Below are 25,642 nucleotides of genomic sequence, written 5' to 3' on the forward strand. Positions count from 1 at the left end.
TAGAATTGTAGTGAGTTGTACAATGGGTCTTTTCTAATCCTTGTATATGGATTAGAAATGCCCTTGGTCTGCTCGCTACAAATCTCTAATTGTCTTCATTTTCCATTTACCGTACTTTTCAGACTATAAACCGCACCCCTATATAAGCTGCATCTGCTTTATTTTCCAAAAAAGGATAAAAAAAAACAATACATAGGCCGCACTTTTGTATAGGCTGCAGAACTCAGGACGGTGCTTTTTAACACGGCAGCAACTTTGCTGTTTAAAACGGAACAGTGTCTAACGGCACTATTTCGTATTAACCGACGCTTTTTAACCTAGTGCCTAACGGAACAGTACCGTTAGGCATTGTTTTGTATTTTCTTTCACCGTTAGAGGCGCACTAACCGGAGATTCTGGTTAATGCGCTCTAGCGGTCAAAGAAAAAGCCACAGAATAGCCACACCTTTATATAAGCCGCATGGCTCAAATTGTCAGAAAAAAGTAGCGGCTAATAGTCTGAAAAGTACGGTAATTACATTGGAGCAAGTGGAAACTCAGGAGATGTTCACTTTTTTGTATGCATTTCTGACTAGCATTCTCAGACTTCTGCTGCATACTATTGGCTTGTAATGTATGACAAGTGATGAGCCACTTTAGTATGATATAATTTTCACATGATAGGCCATAATCCAGATACTCGTTTAGGAAGATTAGACTGTAGTATACTATTAAGGTAATAAACGTTAGACTTAGAGACTGGAACACTTGTAATTGTATTCAATATATTACACACCGCTAACAGTGCCTCTGATGCTAAGGACTGGTGCTGTAAATCTCGTCATGGCATTGACTTAGACTTGGCTCGGGAGCAACTTTCTCGAATATCTGAATGCAAAAGCACTGTCGTACAGCAACTGGTAAGTGCTCGTCATGCAGTATTGAGCAAGTCTTTGTCATACAGCAACCTATGATAGGTTCTTATCATCATGCAGTTGACAGGAGATAGCGTACAGGTAGTGGCATCTGTTGTCATATTTATTGCCTGTCTTGAAGTTGAAGCATCAATAGTTTTGTTAAATCTAATAGATGCTGCTGCCATTCCAATGCTAATGACTAGACATAGTGGGTAACAGAACTACCTCTCACACTTGGAATATTATTACTTATATAGTAATAACTTGAAATACGCGCTTAATGCGTTCTGGGACCGAGCTCGTATGTCAATTCAGTTGTCTCGAAAAATATTAATTTTTCCTATAAATAATAACTAAATACAAATTAATCTGTTCCTCCTCCAAAAAACATCTAAAAAGAATATTACAATGGAAAAACTTTTTAATTTTTCTAATTTACCACCTACGCTCACAAAGTGACAAATACCTATCTAGTAGATATGACCTGCAATAAAATGTGACATTATTATGTACAGTAATGTATGGAGTTCTTCTTTGTGTGGGAAAGACTTGACTGTACGCTACGCTTTTGTGACACTGGAACTTAACATAAACCTCAAATTTAACTTAAATAAATTTAGCTTACTACGTACACACTTGAAAATGAGGTTTGATCTTGTACCAAACTTTATTCTAATTTTGTTTTTATTTACAGTTTTTTATTTTATTCTGGCTTGGCTCGTTTTGCCTCGTTTTTAGACCCGCTTTCACCTTCACTTATAGTCGCCTTTTAAATTCCTTTTGATCTGACGAGAAAAACTTTTTTCTGTTCTCGTAAGCATCTCTCGCATATTCGGCTGCATCGGAGACCGTCTCATGTGTTTGTATATCAAATGTGGCTTATTCGTCATGGCAAAAATTTGCTTGGATATTTCCTTGTACAAGCATCTACAATTTCTCGCATGCCGAAACAGTCGTTTTCAAAGTATTACTGTTATTGAACAGTTGTATCTCAAGGTATTACTGTACCTGAACAGTTGTATCTCAAGGTATTACTATACCTGAACAGTTGTATCTCAAGGTATTACTATACCTGAACAGTTGTATCTCAAGGTATTACTATACCTGAACAGTCATATCTCAAGGTATTACTGTATTACTGTTTTTAAATTGATCATCACAGTTTTTGTTATATTTTGTGTATTTCAGACCATTCACCAGTATACGGCATGACTAACCCTCAACTTAAGATCATGTATATGATACCGAGGTTTCCTAGTTGCCTCTTATACAATTACTGTATTTGCTAGGTAATGAGCAACACAGAACAACACCTCGCAGTCTATATAAAGGGTACTATTCCTGATGTGGAAGCTTTACGGATATTTCTCATTCTTCCTTTCCTCTCCATGTTTAATGATCCTGGAAACTTTGCAACCCTCCACAGTAACTATGGCACAGCTCTTGTTAATATGGACACAATGGGGGCTAATGTTCTAGGTAGGAGTTTGGTCCTCTCGCTCTTTATCTTGTCACCTTTAATCTCGAGTTTCTAGTCATACAATTGTAATAGCTTTTGTTGCTTTTTCTAAGAGACTCATTGATTAGACTCATGAAAGTTCTTGTTGCTGGTCATCTTTACATGCAATTTACCTTCATTGTTATAGTTGCGCACAAAAATATGACTCTCGAAAATTATGGTGTCTAAGTAACTTAGGGTGTTTTTAAATGCTGCCCAACACCAGTTTTTACTGTTGCTTTTGCAATATTTCATATAAGCATATATAGCCAAAAAATGACTGTTTTTAAATTTATAATGCGGTTTTACTTGATGAATTTTTTATGTCTGTTTTATCTTTATTTTTAGGGACTAGTGGTTGAGATACTGCATGTTAATATCTCAAAACCCTTATAATGCAAAGAGTAAATACAGACTTCTTTCATGCAGAGACTAAATACAGACTTCTCTCATGCAGAGAGTAAATACAGACTTCTCTCATACAGAGAGTAAATACTGACTTCTCTCATGCAGAGAGTAAATACAGACTTCTCTCATGCAGAGAGTAAATACAGACTTCTTTCAAACTCTTCTCTTCCTTTCTTTTTAGAGTTAATGAAGTATGTAACAACTGCTGCCTTGATCCATGCCCTCTTGATCTCACTCTCCTTTTTCTTCTTTTCCAACAAATTTCTATTGCTTTTTCCTCACCCTTCAGATTTCTCTCTTTGCCTCTTCCCTCACACTTTTGCCAATTCCCATTTGTTTTTCAACGTCATAGTCCTTTGTTAGTCATAGATTTTTGTTTTGCCACAGATATCTGGCTGCAACTGGCACCTATTCGTCACTTTAAGTACTACTTGTTCACATTCAAACGAGTCGTTGGCCATATCTTGTCTATGGGTGAAGCGAGTACTGAATACGAGGCAATGGTACGACAGAGTGGGATATACATTTCTTTAAAGGTCATGAAAAGGCTGCACAAGGTGAGGCAAGGTTTATCATACAATTACCAATAGTTATTGGTGTAACAGGGTTGTCAAATGGTTTATTAAAGAATCATGCATCACCTTGAGGTATGTCAGTACCAGAAGATAGCGAATCAAGTCAAAATCATTTTTCTGTTTCAGTAAATCCGTATATTACATAAGTTGATAGATATTGTTAACTAGTCTGAACCGTTAACATTGATTAGGCTACTCTGTTATCTTGATGCACGTTAGCCTTCCAGTGATTATGATGTCATACAACGATTTTGTGGTTTCGGTTTGCATTTTCTTGCTGTCAACTGCAGATCGGGGCCCAAAATTTACATTACATTTTTTATCATTCAAATCAGACATTTTCGGCCACACCAACTCGTACAGAAGGTTATTTTGCAACCCATAAAAGAATTATATCTGTTTACTCATACATGGTTTTCACAGCCATCAGGGGATGAGCTCAATTTGGGAGTTATCAGCTCATATAAGGTAGTATTTTCTTTAAAACTATTGCATAAACGTTTTTAACGGCTTTCAAGTATATTTTCATTGGCCATTGATTTTTTGCAATGTGTATATATTTTATAAGAAACCTCACCATATTCTGTATCTATAACACTTGATTTCTCTTTGCGCGCAAAACATTCCAGAGTTTGCAGCTAGCCAATCAGGTCAAGGATGTAAATTTCCTGGTAGGTATTTTACTGAATATTTTGTTGCAAGGTTATGTATGTGAAAAATCCGATGTTGTAGACATAAATTACTGTGATGTCTTCAATCAATACTTAGTTACAGGACAGAAATCTACTGAAAGTTGCAGGACATACACTACTGACAAAATACCTAAAGCCAATGAAAGGGTTAAGCTCAGATACAATGATACTGATACTCAACAGTATCAGTGCTGATACTATTGAGTATTCTAATTAAAGGATATTATACCTTTTCAGAGCTGATAGTTTCAAAATAGTTTGTTCTCAGACGGTTGGAAGAAACCGTGTCATGTTTACGACATAAAAATATTATAATGATGCTAATAGTGTGTCTACAGATCAATGAGACAGAGAGAGAAGATCAGAGGCTTTCCTGCGCTGATTTCTATATACCTGAGATAACTGACCATGTCAATATAAAGCAGGATTACCACAACTGGTACAATCAAACAAAAAGGGTCAGTGATAGCCGGTACTCAAAGAGATAGTGATATACAAAAGGGTCAGTGATAGCCGGTACTCAAAGAGATAGTGATACACGTATTTACTTTATTAAACTGCTCTGCTTTGTAATTTCATGTAGGCGTGACATGTTGGTATTAAGCTAACTATTCAATTGTACAAATAATTTTTTGTTTATGCAGGCCACACGGTATTATATTCTATTCTTAATTATAATATGATTGGTATTATAATTCTAATGCGTTGTATAAAAGTGGATTTACACAATTTACACAGACGACCACCTTTTAAAATACTGAATAGATTGTATTGTTGTTGCCGCCAAAGTGTTCCAAACAAAGAATTAGTCGAAACACAGCATTGGTCAGTTGGAGTGACAAACTCAATCATGAGAGCCAATCACTGTACTGTATGAATAACGTTCTTACTCTCATTTGTTCAACTCCGCAAACAATTTTTTACTTTTATAATTTCACTTTTTTAATCTGCATCCATTGTTAACCAGAAATTATATTCCACCTCAATAGTTGCTAATGAATGTATATGATTCCCGATGCTTTACCAATTACGGAGTTTCCGAATGTAATGTTAATGGGTTCGGTGTGCAAAGCTTATCATATACACACCAACTCTTATTCTAAATCAGCAAATTATATTTTCTGTACTAAACACTCTCTCTAAGCTTATTAGAAACCAATGATGTTGCCTTATTTGATTAGATCAAGGAAACATTTTGTTATACATGCATAACAGAGGCCAGCATAAGGGTCAATTGTGTAAGAAGCTTTTCGATAGGTAGGTAGGTAGATAGGTAGGTAGATATGTAAATAGATAGGTAGGTAGGTCTATAGATAGATAGATAGGTAGGTAGATAGGTCGGTAGGTAGGTAGATATGTAAATAGATAGGTAGGTAGGTTTATAGATAGATAGATAGATAGGTAGGCAGGTAGGTAGATATGTAAATAGATAGGTAGGTAGGCCGATAGATAGATATATGGATAGATAGGTAGATAGATAGGTAGGCAGGTAGGTAGGTAGATATGTAAATAGATAGGTAGGTAGGTCTATAGATAGATATATAGATAGATAGGTAGGCAGGTAGGTAGGTAGGTAGGCAGGTAGATAGACAGATAGATAGAAAGGTAGATAGATAGGTAGATATGTAGATAGGTAGGTAGATAGATAGGTAGGTAGGTAGATAGATATGTAAATAGATAGGTAGGTAGGTCTATAGATAGATATATAGATAGATAGGTAGGCAGGTAGGTAGGTAGATAGACAGATAGATAGAAAGGTAGGTAGATATGTAGATAGATAGGTAGATAGATAGGTAGGTAGGTAGGCAGGTAGGTAGATAGATAGACAGATAGATAGAAAGAAAGGTAGATAGATAGGTAGATATGTAGATAGATAGGTAGGTAGGTAGATATGTAGATAGATAGGTAGGCAGGTAGGTAGGTAGATAGATAGGTAGATATGTAGATAGATAGGTAGGCAGGTAGGTAGGTAGATAGATAGGTAGATATGTAGATAGATAGGTAGGCAGGTAGGTAGATAGATACATTAATATCATTTAAATTTATACCGGTCAATTGGTCAATGCAGTTTAAAGGGAATTAGATTATGAGACAAAAACAAAAAATATTTATGCTTCACTGTTATTAATAACTGGTGCTCCGTAGTTTTACAACAAACTTTCAGAATTACGTTATGTTATATATTATATAATCATGTCTCGATTGATGCATTGCTGGGTAATTTTGAGACTTGATGTTATGAGTATCCAGTTGTGAGTATAATCAAGCCATTTTATTTTCTTAATGTTGTCTTTTTTTTCACTTGATCATGAAGTTACCAATTAAATTTGGCGCATGGCAACATTAACTTGATGGTCCCCTTACAAGAAACTGTTGACTATACACAGTTCCTAATTGGAATAGATCTAGAATACTTGTATAGAGTATCTCTATTAATATTCAGCCCTTTTAGGATATTAGGTTACCTCATTGTGGAGCGATGATATCATGCTATTGTACTGAATACCGCATAACTCTATTATATGATTCTGAGCTGTATTATCAAATAGATGTGTTAAAATACTGCAGGATGAAAAGGGTCGCTCGATAGTGCACTTCTGTGACTATGTATTTGCATTTGATGCTCAGGCAAAAACTGTCCTCCTACAAACAGATGCGCATCTTCAAATGCAGGTATTGTATGATCCCTACTCCTTCTTATATTACATTTTCAGTTGTTTCCAGATTCCCTACTCATACACAGAGTACATATAAGAATTACAAGTTTTCCTTTTGATTGTGTTTTACGGTCATACATAATAATCGTAGATTCTGTTGATAAGTGCTTGCGTGTTAATTAAGCTCGAGATCTTTGTAAAACATTAAATGGTTTTGGGCTATAATAACTGACCACTACCCTTATAAAAAACTCAATTAGTGTAGCTAAAATATCTTATTGGATTCATTCATGGTTTGGCAATAGAGTAATAATTACTGTGTCGATGGCATCTCGCTGAAAGCTTCATGTAGAGAACAACTCCAAGTAGGACAATGGATGGTTATCACAAAGCTTATGCTACAATAAATATTTTTGCAATATTTTGTCATGCTTACCTCTCTGGGTTACGTGTAGGGAGTCCACAAGCATCTTTTATTATATTACTTGTCTAGTATGCGTGTATATACTCTTAGCTATAGCGTCATGTACATGTATTATAGGATAGGTAAGTAATGTGGGTTATGTGTAGGGAGGCCACAGACATCCTTTTTTATAGTGCTTGTCTAGTATGCGTGTATATACTCTTAGCTATAGCGCCATGTACATGTATTATAGGATAGGTAAGTAATGTGGGTTACGTGTAGGGAGTCCACAAGCATCTTTTATTATATTACTTGTCTAGTATGCGTGTATATACTCTTAGCTATAGCGCCATGTACATGTATTATAGGATAGGTAAGTAATGTGGGTTATGTGTAGGGAGTCCACAAGCATCTTTTATTATATTACTTGTCTAGTATGCGTGTATTCACTCTTAGCTATAGCGCCATGTACATGTATTATAGGATAGGTAAGTAATGTGGGTTACGTGTAGGGAGTCCACAAGCATCCTTTATTATAGCGCTTGTCTAGTATGCGTGTATTCACTCTTAGCTATAGCGCCATGTACATGTATTATAGGATAGGTAAGTAATGTGGGTTACGTGTAGGGAGTCCACAAGCATCCTTTATTATAGCGCTTGTCTAGTATGCGTGTATTCACTCTTAGCTATAGCGCCATGTACATGTATTATAGGATAGGTAATAATGTGCACTAGAGTTGAGTGAAGTGCTCCAAGTACATAACACTGAGGGTGCCGTACACAAGGTTGTTTCTGTCTTGATAATGGAGTGGGCTAGAATTGGCGAATCACAAGTTGAGTATTCAAAGGGATTTGGTGTGAGAAAAGACCAAAGGATACACACCTGCATTATCCTGCTTATACATCGCGTATTACATGTGCTATATCATGTAATTGACTGAACGACCAGGTTTTCACCTGCTTTTTTGTGATAAGAAACAAGCTAAGTTGTATCCAGCCACAGTTCCTCACCTTTGTAATGAGAACATCTCTATTTCATACGCAGCTTAAATCGTATCAGTAGTTATTGTTGTGTGAGATTTTCCCAATTAGTGGGTTAACCAGAGATCTGCTCGTTGGCTCAGTATCTCCAACTCTGTATCATGTTCTAAAAAATCTATTAAAACATCTTACAGCCATTTATTATGTAAGTAACAAAGATTTAGACTATTTAAACTCATGCGCTGGTACTTGTGTCAAAGATTGGTCATGTTGAGCCACCCTGTCAATACTCCAAAAGTGTTGAATTACTTTTTTTCACATTTAAAACCCTTTTATGGTTTAGCCCCTACTCGTTGATTGTGGACAATTCATACAGAGCAGAGCTTTAGTCTACTGATATAGCTTTGGTTCACTGATATAGCTTTGGTCCACTGATATAACTTTGGTTCACCCATATAGCTTTGGTGCTCCAATATAGCTTTGGTGCTGAGATATAGCTGTGGTCCACTGATATAGCTTTGGTCCAGCCATATAGCATTTCGATAACATGTTGCATTCTGAACATTTACTTTAATTTGCTCTGTATCACTTGTAGAAAGCTATAGATCAGGCTCACATGCAAAACCTATATCATATATTCTCGTCAGATATCGACCTAGTCCACCCGTGCCTTGTCCTCAACGTATCACGCTCAAATATTGTACACGACACACTCGTCTCTCTCAACCTATTCGGAAGCACTGATCTTAAGAAACCTCTCAAGGTAGCTATCTGAAGTGTTCTCATACATAGCCTCTGTTGTATGCGGTGTGCTTGGGGTAGTGGGTGTAGTCGGGTGCTGTTTTCTGTGGCAATAGATATTTTAGCCAGTCTGAGTGGGTAAGAAAGTAGGCTACATATATGAAATTAGCTTCTCAGTGTAAGCATGTCATTCTGAACATGTCCGTATGTCTATCAACATAAAAATTGCCTGTGTGACTAAAAGCGGCTAGCTTGGGAGTTAATCTGATTATGTGAAGGAAAATACAGCCTCTACTGCGAATCTCGGAATGCGTATAGGACATAGCCGGTGCGCTGCACCCCGGTGTTTAAGGTTGTACATAGAGGTGAGGCTGAGAGGTTTCAAGCACTCGTGTGGGATGTCGGTAGTTTGAGGACAGTAACCTGCAGCTTGTATTTATCAACTGACACACTGATCATAGTGCTTTTATTTATCAACTGGCTCACTGATCATAGTGCTTGTATTTATCAACAGACACACTGATCATAGTGCTTGTAATTATCAACTGACACACTGATCTTAGTGCTTGTATTCATCAACTGACACACTGATCTTAGTGCTTGTATTTATCAACTGACACACTGATCTTAGTGCTTGTATTTATCAACTGACACACCGATCTTAGTGCTTGTATTTATCAACTGACACACAGATCTTAGTGCTTGTAATTATCAACTGACACACTGATCTTAGTGCTTGTATTCATCAACTGACACACTGATCTTAGTGCTTGTATTTATCAACTGACACACTGATCTTAGGGTTTGTATTTATCAACTGACACACTGATCTTAGTGCTTGTATTCATCAACTGACACTCTGATCCTAGTGCTTGTATTTATCAACTGACACACTGATCTTAGGGTTTGTATTTATCAACTGACACACTGATCTTAGTGCTTGTATTCATCAACTTACACTCTGATCCTAGTGCTTGTATTTATCAACTGACACACTGATCTTAGGGTTTGTATTTATCAACTGACACACTGATCTTAGTGCTTGTATTCATCAACTTACACTCTGATCCTAGTGCTTGTATTTATCAACTGACACACTGATCTTAGTTTGTTTAATACATTCAGCTTTTTACTCTGTAAGCAGTTTGACAGCTTCATATCATTTGCCTCTCTGAAATTTAGATCTGTGATGGTTTGATGGAGGAGAAAAGAGAGATCCATTGATTACAGAGTGATTTTTGTTTAATTTGTGTGTTGTAGAAAGCTTTTGAGGTTTGTATGCTTCCTAAAGCTACTAATAAGTGATGCTGTATAGAGTGAACAGAACTGAGCGTGTACATCGAACTGCTAGTGTACATAGTGCTGAGAGTGTACATTGAACTGAGTGTGTGCATAGAACTGAGTGTGTACATAGAACTGAGTGTGTACATCGAACTGCTAGTGTACATAGTACTGAGAGTGTACATCGAACTGAGTGTGTACATAGAACTGAGTGTGTACATAGAACTGAGTGTGTACATAGAACTGAGTGTGTACATAGAACTGAGTGTACATAAAACTGAGTGTGTACATAGAACTGAGTGTACATAGAACTGAGAGTGTACATAGAACTGAGTGTGTACATAGAACTGAGTGTGTACATAGAACTGAGGGTGTACATAGAACTGAGAGTGTACATAGAACTGAGAGTGTACATAGAACTGAGTGTGTGTACATAGAACTGAGTGTGTACATAGAACTGAGTGTGTACATCGAACCGAGTGTGTATATAGAACCGAGTGTGTATATAGAACTGAGTGTGTACATAGAACTGAGTGCATACATAGAACTGAGTGTGTGTACATAGAACTGAGTGCATACATAGAACTGAGTGTGTACATAGAACTGAGTGTGTACATAGAACTGAGTGCATACATAGAACTGAGTGTGTGTACAGAGAAGCAATAGTTCCATTTGATCATTTGAACTACTTCAGTTTCTCTTGAGAAGAGCCTAACCCTTTTTTGAAGGTCATACATAGTGAGTGTAAACATTCAAGGTATAACTCAGAGCCTGTCACTACTCCTTATCTCTTTGCTTACAAAGGTACAGTTCAAGGGTGAGGAGGCAGTGGATGAGGGTGGAGTACGCAAGGAGTTCTTCCTTTTGCTTATCAAGGAGGTGCTTGATGTGAAGTACGGCATGTTCACATCGTACCCGGAGTCAGGGTTACAATGGTTCAACTCTCAGACATTTGAGGAGGACATGTCCATGTTTCACCTTATAGGTGTGCTCTGCGGCCTTGCTATTTACAACATCACTATTATCAGTCTGCCGTTCCCTATCGGTCTATACAAAAAGCTGCTCGACAAACCTGTCAACCTTGATGATCTGCGAGAATTGGACCCATTGCTCGGCAAGTGAGTGCACTCTTCTTTCTTAGTACATTATCCCATGACCAAACACGAGTGAAGCGAGTGTTTGGGAGCTTGATAAATGCATATGTGCACACAACTCCCGAAAAGTATTCATCAGCGGCCATTCCCAAACTCTTGTACCAAAATGCCATCAAAAAATTTAACCATTTTTCTGTGGAGTCGTTCAAGTATAATAATGATACAAAACACATATATACCTATTTAAATATGTTACTAAGTCTTTGAAAAGTGTCGACAATATCCTAAAACTTACCCATCTGATCGGATTATACAGAACTAGAAAGACTAATTTGACCTAAAATCGCCATTAAAACCTGACAAGCCTTTTTAATCAAAATTGAGACCGGCCAACAAAACTTTCATAAAGCCGTGCGACAGATAGTTGAACCATAAAGCTGTGCACATTTCACAAGAAAAATGTGCACATTTCACCAGTCTATGGCCGAAGTTACCGCTACAATATCGTTTATTGCTCTCCCTCGGAAGAGTATAGTTCATATTGGAAAAAGTTCGTTTCCTGTTACAACGGTAAAATATTGAGAATAGTACCTTCACGATCTTGAGATTAGATTTTACTGAACTATACTTATTGCTATTTTTAGGGAAACTGAAAAATTTGCGCACTTTCAGTAAAATCCAATATCAAGATCTTAAAGTTACTATTCGTCGGTTCACACAAACCAACTCTCAATATTTTACCGGTGTAACAGGAAACGAACTTTTTCCAATATGAGCTATACTCTTCCCTCTCTCGAGCTCGAAACATTAATGACGTACTTGTTAACAACTTCGCTAGGGAGCGCATCATTCGATTAGCTATCAATAACCAAATCCTACAACTTAAAAGAGAGGAGACTAGGCTGCGCGACCTTTAACAGAAAACTGCATTTATCTAAAAAAACTATTTCTACTATTTCCTGCATGAACTTTTTCAAAACACTTTATATGTGTCCTTTTCTATATTTCTATTATTATCCCACAACCAAACGAGCAGAGCGAAGTTTGAGAGTATTTTCCCACGACCAAACGAGTGGAGCAAAGTTTGAGAGTTTTTATGATAAATGCATGTGCACACAACTTACGAAAATTATTCATCAACAATGAGACGAACCCCTGTTTTGAAATCTCAACAAATTTAGCCATCGTTTTGTAGTGTCGTTAAAAGTATAATAACGATACAAAACACATTTAAGCCTATTTAAATATGTTATCAAGTCTTTGTAAACCGTCAGCATTATCTTAAAACTTACCCATCTGATCGGATTATACACATATAGACAGATTAATTTGAATGAGAATCACCACAAAACGCTTGAAAAGCTTGGTTTAATAAAAGTTAAGACCGGCCTACGATACGCCAATAAAGCCGTGCGACAGATAGTAGAACTATTTAGCAGTGCGCATTTCACAAGAAAACCGTGCTCATTTCACCAGTCTATGACATTGTTTACTTGTAATTGAAGGTTTCTGTAATGAACGTAGACCGTTTGAAGCGTAGACTGAATTACAGGTACAAAATTGTGGTACACAGTTTATCAGCCTATGTTTTTTTGTCCAATCACCGAAGGTTTCATTATTTAAAACGTTAGCCGAAATTCTTTACGACTTATGTACAAGCTAGGGCGGAACTACAACGCCCCTTTATGACGAGAACATTTTTTATTTTGCTGCAGTTTCAGACGCGTGAATGCTCATACAGTACTTGCTTTCTGTTAAAGATCGCTATCAAAACCATTCTACATTCAACGCAACCAACTTTCAAGCTGTGTATAGTACACAGTAGCTTGCCATTTTACTTCTAATTTTGCATTTCAGAGTTATAATAAACATATTTCCTTATTGTTGTTGTTAAAATACATACATTAGAGTAGGTTAGGCCTACAGCTTAAATTAATTTTTTTTTACCATTGTAAAACAGGTTTGAGATAGTAGTAGATTAGGTGTGATTTTTTGTGTGATTAGGTGGGATTTATTATTGTATTAAACCAAGCTTTATAAGATATTTCTAGAACATTTCTATTTCAATTTCTATTTCAAACAAGTCTCATTTACACTATACTCTGTCAATTCCTGCTGAGAACTACTTTTTCAACAATCAACAATACCCTTTCTTTTTTCCATTATCACTTTGGTCGTGGGCTGTATGACAGTGGAATTTCTAGTTATATATTTTCCTTGTTATTAGTTTGTATACAAAATACTTTACATATACTTATATAGGGCCTACATATAAATCTATTTACAACAATATTTTATATCATATACCATTTATTCATTTCTATTACTTTATATACAACTTTACATTCCCCATATACTTTCCATTCACAACATTCCTAACATTTTTCTATACTTACACTTCTAAAATAGAACTTTTTCACCTTTATACAATGTATATCTATTTATATCACACTACCAAATACAACTGTAATATCAACAATTAACCGATTACTCATATACTGTACCTGGTTTCAACCCAACTTTACTTCCAAAATAAATTGTTAGTTGCACCTTTTTAGAGTCGTGCTTCCTCAAATTTATTTTATATCATCTCGAACAACTCTCATTTACACTATACTCTGTCAATTCCTGCTGACAACTACTTTTCCAACAATCAGCACTACCCTTTATTTTTTCCATTATCACTTTGGTCGTAGGCTGTATGACAGGGGAATTTCTAGTGGATTAAAATGTTTTTAATGTTAGTCTTTGTATTTTTTATTAAGAGTAAAAAAATTTATCGTCGTAGCATTACGATATTCCATCAGGATAGTAAATATTGTTCTTCCATGAGATTTATCCTCTCCTGTATGTTTGTTGATGCCGAACTGATCCCACTCATTGTCCAGTCTCTGGTCATCAAATGTTATGGATAATAAAAACATGCGTGCTTCATGCAGATACAGCTTGTGCAAATTCAAAGGTGGGAAATATCTTATCATGCAAACAACACGTGTAATAACACTTAGGATATCCCTGTATTTTTTGTAAGAATGCAAACTAAAAATTTGTAGACAATTACGATTAGACATTGGGAATGGTGAAATGTCATGTTTCCCAAAAGTCGATTATATGAAACAGGAATTGTTCAGTGGTTAGTAGCCTTCCTTCATATACTACTCTCCTTAGCTGTCTGTCTTGTTCATTTAATGACAAGCCCAAGATTTTGGCACATATATATTTTTTCTGATAGGAATCTACAGGAGCTGCTTGATTATGACGAGATGGATGTAGCTGATGCATTTGGCCTTTTTTTCACCATCAGTATGAAACGTCTTGATGAGGTAGTCACTATGGACCTGAAAGAGGATGGCAGTAATATCCCCGTAACACACGAAAACAGGTCTGTTGCTGATTATATTTAGATTGATTGATGACTTCACGTCATTGCATTAGTTGTAACGAGAAGGTTGTTCCTGTATGTTGAAGAGTGGTACCTCTACGTGTAAAATGAATGTGTTCTGGACCACCACTCTTCGTAATGTAAAACCTTCATCAGTAGAGACAGATCTTACACTATAAATAGATAAATTTGTACCAATACTACAAAATTTTCACACCAATATTATTATTCACTAGCCGAAAGTCCAGCGTTGCACGGGTGTTAAAAACAGCTTATAAACAGTGGCAGGCAATGTAGTTGCCATAGGCTAATTTAAGTCAGCTAGTATCCCTCTTGCTAAACTTACTAATAAGAGCCGTAAGAGCAAGCTCTAGCGGCGTTGCTCTGTAATGCAGGGTCGCTATGCGTAGTTTAATCCAGATACTGACTCATATCGCCAATTAATTGAACGCATCTCGTGACGCCTAATGGGTTAGCTCCGCGCCTCATGAATGGGAGGCTCTGAGATCAAATTGCTATACAGTCATACTTCGACTTACGAGCTTAATGCGTTCTGAGACTGAGCTCGTATGTTAATTTACTCGCATGTTGGTGCAATTTATTTATATATAGAATCATTAAATATATATTGATTGGTTTCCATACTCTAAAAAATGCAAATAAAACACTCAAAATAAGATATTGTAACAGAACGAACATGTTGGTTATTGTCCTAATTTACCAAATGCTTTCAAAAAGCAACAATTAAAAAATAATGCAAGGAAATGTGATTAATTAAAATGTAAAATTAAATACATACGATAGCAGCTAACGCTAGCATTTGCCAGAGATGGAGATATAAGTTATCCTTCATTACAACAGTTGACTTTGATAAATTTGGATTTTATCAATGTCTTAAAAGACAAACGTAGAAGCAAACCTAAAAGCAAACTTTCATTTTTAACTTAACGTATTTGAAATTTCTTCGGCGTTCTTAGTTTGAAGTTTCTCGCTGGTTAGCTAATTTTTCCTTTGTTTCGCTTTCACGACTAGCCGGCCGTTTTAAGATAATTCTATCTAAAGACGTTTGCCTTTGTCGCCCTTTCAACATGTTGCAATTAGGACGAACGCAGGTGTCGTCACAAAAGGTTAATGCATGACCACTAGCCAACTCGTCCGAATGTCTATTTTTATAGTTTTGCTCGATAGCACCGGCCTTTTCATATAGCATCGTTTTAGTTACGCTGTCACCGGCCAATTGTTTATCCAATGCCTGAGCAGTCTCTCCATCAGCGGTCAAGAAGATCGCTGCGCCGTTTAGAAACTATGGCCAGTCCTTTTGCGAATTAAATGCCCTGAATATAATCCTTCGGTTTGATAATTGTGGATGTATTTCTGTCATATTGCTGAGCTAGCTCAATCACGCATACACATTTCGCATATTTTTCAATAATTTTCCGTTTAATATCAACTGTTATCATTCGCGTTTTCTTTGCATTATTTTCATTTTACTGGCAAACTTTCGATCAACGCAGAGTACTTTTAATTCACATAGTTCTGCACTGAAAATCGCACACAAAAAACACGGTACAAAAGTATAATCTGAGCAGTTGAAAAATACAAAGTGATGCTGTTCTCATAAAACACCTCCGGCATACTTGGCGACTGACTCACGTGCTCGTATCTCAAACATGGCTCGTATGTTAGTGCTAACACTTGCTTAAAAGCTGGCTCGTATCTCAAGTTTCTCGTACGTTGGAGCACGCGTAAGTTGAAGTATTACTGTAGTTATAGCTGGACAGATAAATGACAAACATTGAGATTTACATATATATATTATAAGAATGTGCTAGGTTGAGTCGTAAGTAACTTATATATGCAAACAATATTAGACTAGCTGTTACTAACAAAATTACAATTATAAAGAACAACATAGAGAATAATCATGTTCTGCTTTCATGATTACCTTCAACTTTCCTCAGTTCATGTTCATTTTCATCAATCATTCTGGTCTGGTGTTTGTTTAAAAGACTGGTGCAAGGATGTTTATAATATTCCCACGACCAAACACGAGCGGAGCGATTGTTTGAGAGATTTATGATAAATGCATGTGCACGCAACTCATGAAAATTATTCATCAATACCGTTGCAAACCCTTGAACCGAAATCTCATCAACAAATTTAACCATTTTCCAGTGGAGTCGTTTAAGTATAATAACGATACAAAACACATATAAACTTATTTAAATATGTTACCAAGCCTTTGAAAATTGTCGACAATATCCTAAAACTTACCCATCTGATCGGATTATACACAAGTAGACAGATTAAGTCGGCCTGAAATCGTTATTAAAACTTGACAAGCCTTATTTTTATCAAAATTAAGACTGGCAAACGAAATGCCAAGCGACAGAGAATAGAATGATTAAGTCGTGCGCATTTCACGAAAAGAACCGTGCGCATTTCACCAGTCTAGCTAGCATTGTCGAAGGTTTCTAATATTTTTCCATTTTTAATATCTTGCAAAAATATTTAATTATAAGAATAATTATTTAATTTTATAAAATTATCATAAGAATAATTATTCGAATTTATTTGTCTGAAGGTTTCTGTAATAAACGTAGACTGTTTGAGGCGTAGACCAATTTACAGGTACGAAATTGTGGTACACAGTCTATCAGCCTATGTTTTTCCCAATTACTGAAGGTTTCATTAAATTATTTCAAACGTTAGCCAAAATTCTTTACATCTTATGTACAAGCTAGGGCCAAACTACAACGCCCCTTTATGACGAAAACATTTTTTTATTTTGCTCCAGTTTGCAGAAAACCTCCAGACGGGTGAACGCCCATACTTGCTTTCTGCTAGATCGCTATCAAAACCATTCTACATTCAACACAACCAACTTTCAAACTGTGTATATTACACAGCAGCTTGCCATTTTACTTCTAATATTGCATTTCAGAGATATAATAAACATATTTCCTTATTGCTGTTGTTAAATTACATACAATACAGTAGGTTAGGCCTACAGCTTTAATTAATATTCATTTTATTGTTGTAAAACATAGGTTTGAGATAGTAGTAGACTAGGTGTGAATTTTTTACAAACTTTTGTTTTGCATAATTGATTTTTTGAATTTAATTTCAAAACAACTTGACAACTACCATGGACATACAACTTCCCAGAACACCACGTCGTAGCCTACGCATTGGCCGTCCACGTGTCTCTCAATTATTACAGCTCAATAGGAGGATATATAGAAGGTCCTCACAGCAACCAGCAACATCAAATGCTAATGTTCAACAACACACTACTCAAATTAATAACAACAACTCATCTGATTCAGAGAATTCTTTAGTAGATGTTGTAGGCGATGTAAATGACATGGACTTGGCAGCCCCTTTGTTTCCAGATGATGATCATGATTTTATGGACATCATTGACCATGAAAATATTGCACAAAACAATATTGCTCCTCTCAATGCTGCCCCCCTTCATCACATTCCTCATTTTCAATCTTTAGATTGTCCTGATTTTCAAGAACTGCGTAACAACTTTCTAAGCAGACTGGACAACAACATATCACAGCTCACGTGTATTGGATGTAACGAGAAACATTTCATTACATACAATGCTCAAATACAACTATGTCATACGTACCAACAAGTTCCCCTGTCAAATTCCTAGATTACTAGAATTTCCTTTTTGAAGTCGTGTTCCCTCAAATTTATTTTATATCATCTCGAACAACTCTCATTTACACTATACTCTGTCAATTCCTGCTGACAACTACACTGTACTACTACTGTACTTTTTCAACAACCAGCACTACCCTTTCTTTATTCCATTATCACTTATTCCATTATCAGGTCGTGGGCTGTATGACAGGGGAATTTCTAGTTTATAATATATTAACTGCTAGTCTACATGTAAGGACAGAGTGTTTATATTTTATAATATATTAACTGATAGTCTACTTGTAAGGACAGAGTGTTTATATTCTATAATATATTAACTGATAGTCTACATGTAAGGACAGAGTGTTTATATTTTATAATATATTAACTGATAGTCTACATGTAAGGACAGAGTGTTTATATTTTATAATATATTAACTGATAGTCTACATGTAAGGACAGAGTGTTTATATTCTATAATATATTAACTGATAGTCTACATGTAAGGACAGAGTGTTTTTATTCTATAATATATTAACTGATAGTCTACATGTAAGGACAGAGTGTTTATATTTTATAATATATTAACTGATAGTCTACATGTGAGGACAGAGTGTTTATATTCTATAATATATTAACTGATAGTCTACATGTAAGGACAGAGTGTTTATATTCTATAATATATTAACTGATAGTCTACATGTAAGGACGGAGTGTTTATATTCTATAATACATTAACTGATAATCTGTTTAACTCGATGCTCTCAATTACAGACAGGAGTATGTTAACTTGTATGTTTCATACATCTTCAACGAATCTGTGCAAAGGATGTTTGACGCATTTTATGAAGGTTTTCACAAAGTGTGTGGCAGCAAAGTTCTGGTATGTACACTGAACATGTATCGTCTAATAATGCGCTACTCTGTACAGTGGTGTTTAGCAAAATTTTGTAAATTCATATATAGACTAACATGGAGATGTTGTTTACTGTTCTTGTTACATCATGGATGATCATAAAACTTCCATGATTTGGGATCTTCGAGAACTCAGTGAATTTGTGTATGGCATGGCTCTAAGGTCAACTTTTAGGGTAAAATAATTCTACGAAAGTGCCTGCTCCATAACCCTCATTGTTAGGGTAAAATAATTTTATGAAAGTGCGTGCTGCATAGCTCTGATTGTTAGGGTAAAATAACTCCATGATTTTGCCTGCTCCAAAGTCCTGATTGTCTGGGTAAAATAACTCTATGAACATGCCTGCTACATAGCCCTGATTGTTAGGGTAAAATAAATCTTTGCATCTGCTCTGCAACATTATCATTAGTTTTGATAGTTTTTCCTATTTCTAGTAAGGACCATACTGCAACTTCATAATTTTCAAAGTCACTCCAGAGCTGCCCACTTGGTTCCTAAGTGATCCAAAATCTCACTCATCTCTTCATAGGGTCTTCGTTGTTTCTGAAATTGCTTTGCATTTCCTAGTTGCCATGCCGTGCATGTGGGAAGGTTGTTAAGTCAGACAGTTCATATTTGCAGAGATTCTTTCACCCGGCTGAGCTGCAAGCCATGGTTGTTGGTAATGAAAACTACGACTGGGTCAAACTTAAAGAGGTTAGTTTTTTTCAAGTCTGCGGCAGAGTCTCCTCTACATGTTTAACTGTTTAAATGTTGACTCAGTTTCTCAAACTGGATGTAAGTAAAAATCTTTACGCAAGGGAATGCCTGATGGGTGCGTTAAAACACGGTGCAAAAATTTCTTTGCATTCACAAATTCTAAAGCTTAAGTGAATTGATATGATGAAAATTAGGCCAGTCAATAAACATCCCCTTGAACACTAACCTGTTGGTAAAAGATTTCACATCTTTGGACTTTTCGCAAAAATCAAACTGGATGATCTTGGAACTGTTTCATACATGAACTCACGAGCTATCTGACAGTGCACAAGCTGCATCATACCTTGTGATGCTGCTCAATATATAGATGGAGGAAGGCATTTTGACACTATCAAATAGCCTGAAAGATCCTGCATGATGCAGATTTGAAGAATATTGCTATGTTACCATATAGTGGAACTACATTGATGATTCGATAAAAAATGTTTGCAAGGTATTTGTAATAGTACTATTTGTTTGATTAAGTGACTACTGTTTGCGCAACTCTTACTATGCATATTTTTTGATTAGAGGTTGTATGCAGGAATTCTGAAACAACCTGAAAAATTGTTTTTTCAAATTTTTCAACAATAAAATTGATACAGAGTTAAAAATAAGAGCGTTTTTTTTTCGATTGACAATCTTTATAAAAAACATATGGTAATTTTTTGTGGCTTCGCCACTTCAACTTCCACATTTGGTGACTTTGGTGATTCAAACAGTGTAAAGATACTCGATATGTTTTAATAATTACTGCCAAATATCAAAACATTTTGTGTAAGATGATTCTTTTGTATCAAATCCGTTCTACCAACAATGTTAAACTTTTTGGTTATGATGACAGGATATACTGACATATGATGACAGGATATACTGACATATGATGACAGGATATACTGACATAGTTGAAGATGGTTAAGGTATATTCAAACAGAAAAAAATAGTAAAAATGAAGATTTGCTAAAACTTAGTCTACATAGGTAATTTGGGTATAAAGCAGACACCTATGTTAGGCTTGATACTGTGCCATATCACAGGTTTTAAGGATTTTTGGTGCTAATGGGCACGCTTGCAGCTTTGACATTACTGTCAGGTTAAAGCAAGCACTACCTTTGAAGTTAAAGATAGTCCATTTACTCTTCCATTAGATTTTAAATAGTGTGCCTTTACAATGTTTACATTTTGGGGCATACATGGTAACGCTGCCAGTCCCGATGACCTGTTAGGTTAATTAGGCCAGCAGAATTGAATTCAACACCAAAATTTACCTAGAATCATTTCAATAATTAGGGTAATTCTATTAATTCACTCTGTTAATTCTTTAGACGCAGTAGTCATTCTTACTTGTCCTCTGCTAGGTTTACCCCTTTAATATCATGTCAAGCATTGCAAATACTTGACAAATTCCTCCTAATCTCTGATATAAAAATAATGAATTTTATGCATTTAATTATCAGACAAATTGGAAGTATGTCAAGTTTGGAAAATGTTAAAGAATTCGCCATGTACAGTGTACCCTCAGAATACGATTTTTATCTGTTAGAGGGTTGGCATCGTATGGTGTGAAAAAATTGTCACTTTATTATATTTAGTGAATTTATTGGTTATGATCTGCATTAAAATGTAACGTTACAATGTGCTATGAGCAGTACTACGTACCATAGAAAGCTCTTACCTTCAAGACATATGTATATACAACAAAAACTTTGAACTCACTTCAAATAAGTTTAGCTCACTAAACACACACACTTAAAGCTAAGTTCTAGTATGTATTTTTTGAATATTTTACTGAATTTCAACTTTTTATCACCAAAGTTTTACCACTTATCAGTTTCTGTCTTCGCTTTCACTATAACTTTTAGCGGACCCGTTTAAAACATTTTTCAACCCAATTCGGCAAGAAGGACGGGTATAACTGGAGTGTCTCAGAACCTACATGCAACCTCAGAACCTCTATGCATGCATACATGCATACATGCATGCATGTATGCATGCATACATGCATGCATGTATGCATACATGTATGCATGCATGTATGCATGCATAGAGGTTCTGAGGTTGCATGCAGGTTCTGAGACACTCCAGTTATACCCGTCCCGGCAAGAAAGCCCAAACAATGCTGTTTTCGTAATGAAGTGGATTTTTGTTACCAGGTTGAGTTGTCTGACCACTAAAAAGGACTGCAACTCCAACTTTGCTACTGGTTTTGAAGGGAAAATATTACTGTTTTACACATGAGAATTGCTGAACTGAGAGAAATTGGTCATCATGTTTCTTTAAGGCGTTGTGAAAATATTTTCAGCGAACAGCATTTCGGTGTCTTTGTTACTTTGACGTACGTAATAAGCACACCAACTGGCAAATTTGAGCTCGGGCGAAAATTTTGTTGAATTCGTATGCTGAAATAAAATTCATATGGTGAGGTGAAAAAATCATCATGTTCCACTTCGTAAGATGAAAAAATTGTATATCAGGGTAATCGTATTCTGAGGGTGCACTGTATTCATAACAATGGAAACACATGATTTATAAAGTTGATTGACAAATTCAATAAATAGGTGATTTAAGCTAGTTAGATATAGTTGAGGTACTTTAATTTTTTCTTAAAGTAGCCAGAAATCACAGACACCATTCGTCTGGCTACACACTTGAGTTTACTGTTATATGTCAGTGTGTTTAGAAATTCATGTTTATCACTTTCATTCTTCTAATGATAGTTGTAGCTCACGAAAGAAAATGGTTAGCATTTGTTGAGTTTGTCTAATCTGAGTGGAGTTGTGTAATTTGAGTGGAGTTGTGTATCCCTGTAGAACTGCTCATACAAAGGCGAGTACTATGCTGACCACCCAACCATAAAATACTTCTGGGAAACGTTCTTTCAGTTGTCCGAGTCTGAGCTGAAAAACTTCTTAAGTGAGTACCAAATGATTCATGCATTCTTTATAGTTTTCTAATGTTTCCAATTTTCATGGTGTTGTATTTGTAATTTTATAATTTATAATATGTGTCTACAGCAATCTGATCAAAAGCTATTATACTATGTGACCGATTCGTGTTCACATCATTCTAAAATAGCCTAAACAGTTATCCAATATTTTTGGCATGCTTTATGCTGCGGCATTTTAATATTGGTTGCTATTGTCATGGATTGGTTTTTTCGAGTAGACGGTAAAAATAGGCAAGATTTTTCGCCTTTTGGTTGATAACTCTACTGATGTCGGAATGCGGAAGAATTGATATATAAACCACCAGTACTTAACTGCCCGCAATCTAAATTAATCACAATCTAAACTGTTCACAATCTAAACTGTCTACAATCTAAATTGCCCACAATCTAAACTGCCCACAATCTAAACTGCCTACAATCGTAACTGCCCACAATCTGAACTCCTCGAAATAAAGCTCTAGTACTCATATTGGCATAATTAGTCTTAGACTGGAAGTTGACTGATTAGCTCAGTTAGTTGGAGTGTCAGTCTGGTAAGCTGAATGTCTTGTATTAAAGGCCTCAAGTTCTAGTCCTCGCAGTAGTTGAGAGTACTTAATTTTGTGATTGAATGAAAGTTGGCACTGTTTAAAACAACCACTATTGTAACACAAAAATTGAAGGCTTTGACATCCATACTGAGCTTTATCACTTCTGACAATTTAAACTTTTGTTAACGATGATCTGTGAGTACTCTTAAACGAATCTAAAATGAAGCCGTATTCAGATAGCAGGAATTACTATGGAAATTGTACTTTGTCTAATGAAAACCACTCATTTCAACAAATCAAATGTACATAAATTATTTATCATGTCAATTCCGAAGGTTTCTGAATGGGGAGAGCATAGCTATCATTTAAAATGACCACTAGTGATGAAAAAAAATACATACTTGCTGTTTAATTCTAATCATAAACCAGCTGAATGAGAGTGGTAGCTATTATTCAACTATGAGTAGTTCGGAAGATTTGAACCCTTATTTCATGGTAAACAAGCTTTTCGAAGTCATGAGGATACAATAATGGTGTGATTGCCTTTCTATATAGCCTGATTTCCATGCACATCTTAAAACAGTGCACCAAAAAATGGAAACAATCCTGAGCGCAGCTCACAATGTTATGTTCACTGAAACATCTTTTCCTTTTTATGCGTCTTTATATTGGGTTCTCCAGAGTAATGAATCTGATCCAAGCTTTTATAAGACAAACCACTGGTTATCATTAGATAATATGAAGTAATGTATCAGCGGAATCGGTGAAACAGGTAAAGTTTACTGCCTCATGGGAAAAAGCGTGTGATTGGTTGTGTATTAACATAGCAAAACATGGTTACAATGCGCTTCCTAGCTATGTGATGGTAATAGATGTATGAATATCAGGCTCGATGTATCCATCTTTCACCATGCATGCCATATGAATGCTCGGCGTAGTCACGCAATAGTGCTGAGAGAAAGAAGTATCAAGTATTGTTGCGATTCTAATGAGTGCTCAGTAGTGTCAAGCATTTTGTAGGCGGCTACATATCTAGAATACCCTTTTCATTACAGGATTCCTTACTGGCTGTGACAGGATCCCAACTCAAGGAATGGAATCATTAAAGGTATTTTGTCATTGCCCCATTCGTTTGTCTTTTATATCATAAAGCATACGCACAACTCAAACGACTGGTTGTAGGCTATGAATGATATCGAGCACTTGGTGTTAGGTTCATTATGTCACTTACCTCACAGTTGTTGGTGTAAGGTACAACTGTAAGGCACAAGGCTGTTGTAGATACAAGGTACCTACAACCTTGTATCTACAGTTGTAATCCCTACAACTGTATTTTTACATACCTACATGAGTGTGATAGATCTTGACAGTTATAGATGGTGATACAGAAACCATTAGTTTTACTGTATACGAGTTTGATAGATCTTGACTGTTATAGATGGTGATACAGCAACTGTTAGTCTTACTGTACGTATATGAGTTTGATAGATCTTGACTGTTATAGATGGTGATACAGCAACTGTTAGTTTTACTGTATACGAGTTTGATAGATCTTGACTGTTATGGATGGTAAGACAGCAACTATTAGTCTTACTGTACGTATATGAGTTTGATAGATCTTGACTGTTATAGATGGTGATACAGCGACTGTTACTCTTACTGTATACGAGTTTGATAGATCTTGACTGTTATAGATGGTAATACAGCAACTGTTAGTCTTACTGTACGTATATGAGTTTGATAGATCTTGACTGTTACAGATGGTGATACAGCCGATGTCAACCGGTGATGATCATCTGCCAGTAGCTCACACTTGCTTCAATCTCCTTGATTTACCAAAGTACTCATCCAAAGACATCTTACGTTCTAAGCTTCTCACCGCAATTGAGCATTCTGAGGGATTCGGCTTGGTCTAACTTCCAACTTATCATTGCTCAAAAGACAATAGCATCTGTCATCCATTTACTTATAATCTTGCGCAAATGTTGTTCCCTGTTTCTAATGGCGAATTTCGTATCAGTACTTCCTGTACCTCCTCACTCTCCACATTCTCTTCTTACAGCCTTTTCGCTACGACAATTTTTAACCGTCTTTTCATGTTTGCTTGAGATCACTAACAATGAATGCCATCAACAATTGCTCACAATGCTGTGTACCAGTTTGTACGAAATAGCACCCTGCATATTTTTTTAATATAAAAGCTCCGACCACTGTAAAAAAGTGATGAAAGAACACTCGTTTGC

At 36.0% G+C, this 25,642-nt stretch overlaps 1 protein-coding gene across 1 annotated transcript in view; it reads left to right on the top strand.

Moving 5' to 3' along the window:
- LOC137385455 (probable E3 ubiquitin-protein ligase HERC4) overlaps positions 1 to 25,507 on the top strand; it is a 45,018-nt gene extending 19,511 nt beyond the window's left edge. The window contains exons 12-24 of the mRNA XM_068071916.1: positions 785 to 899; positions 2,186 to 2,375; positions 3,190 to 3,359; positions 4,408 to 4,527; positions 6,638 to 6,742; positions 8,706 to 8,873; positions 10,937 to 11,250; positions 14,459 to 14,608; positions 19,043 to 19,151; positions 19,806 to 19,880; positions 22,733 to 22,835; positions 24,455 to 24,507; positions 25,160 to 25,507. Coding sequence (XP_067928017.1) covers positions 785 to 899; positions 2,186 to 2,375; positions 3,190 to 3,359; positions 4,408 to 4,527; positions 6,638 to 6,742; positions 8,706 to 8,873; positions 10,937 to 11,250; positions 14,459 to 14,608; positions 19,043 to 19,151; positions 19,806 to 19,880; positions 22,733 to 22,835; positions 24,455 to 24,507; positions 25,160 to 25,315 — 1,828 coding nt within the window. The 3' untranslated portion in view covers positions 25,316 to 25,507. The remainder of the gene's footprint in view (positions 1 to 784; positions 900 to 2,185; positions 2,376 to 3,189; positions 3,360 to 4,407; positions 4,528 to 6,637; positions 6,743 to 8,705; positions 8,874 to 10,936; positions 11,251 to 14,458; positions 14,609 to 19,042; positions 19,152 to 19,805; positions 19,881 to 22,732; positions 22,836 to 24,454; positions 24,508 to 25,159) is intronic.
- Positions 25,508 to 25,642: the final 135 nt, after the last annotated feature.

This window comes from Watersipora subatra, chromosome 1 (genome assembly GCF_963576615.1).
Source record: "Watersipora subatra chromosome 1, tzWatSuba1.1, whole genome shotgun sequence".
Lineage (NCBI taxonomy): Eukaryota > Metazoa > Bryozoa > Gymnolaemata > Cheilostomatida > Watersiporidae > Watersipora > Watersipora subatra.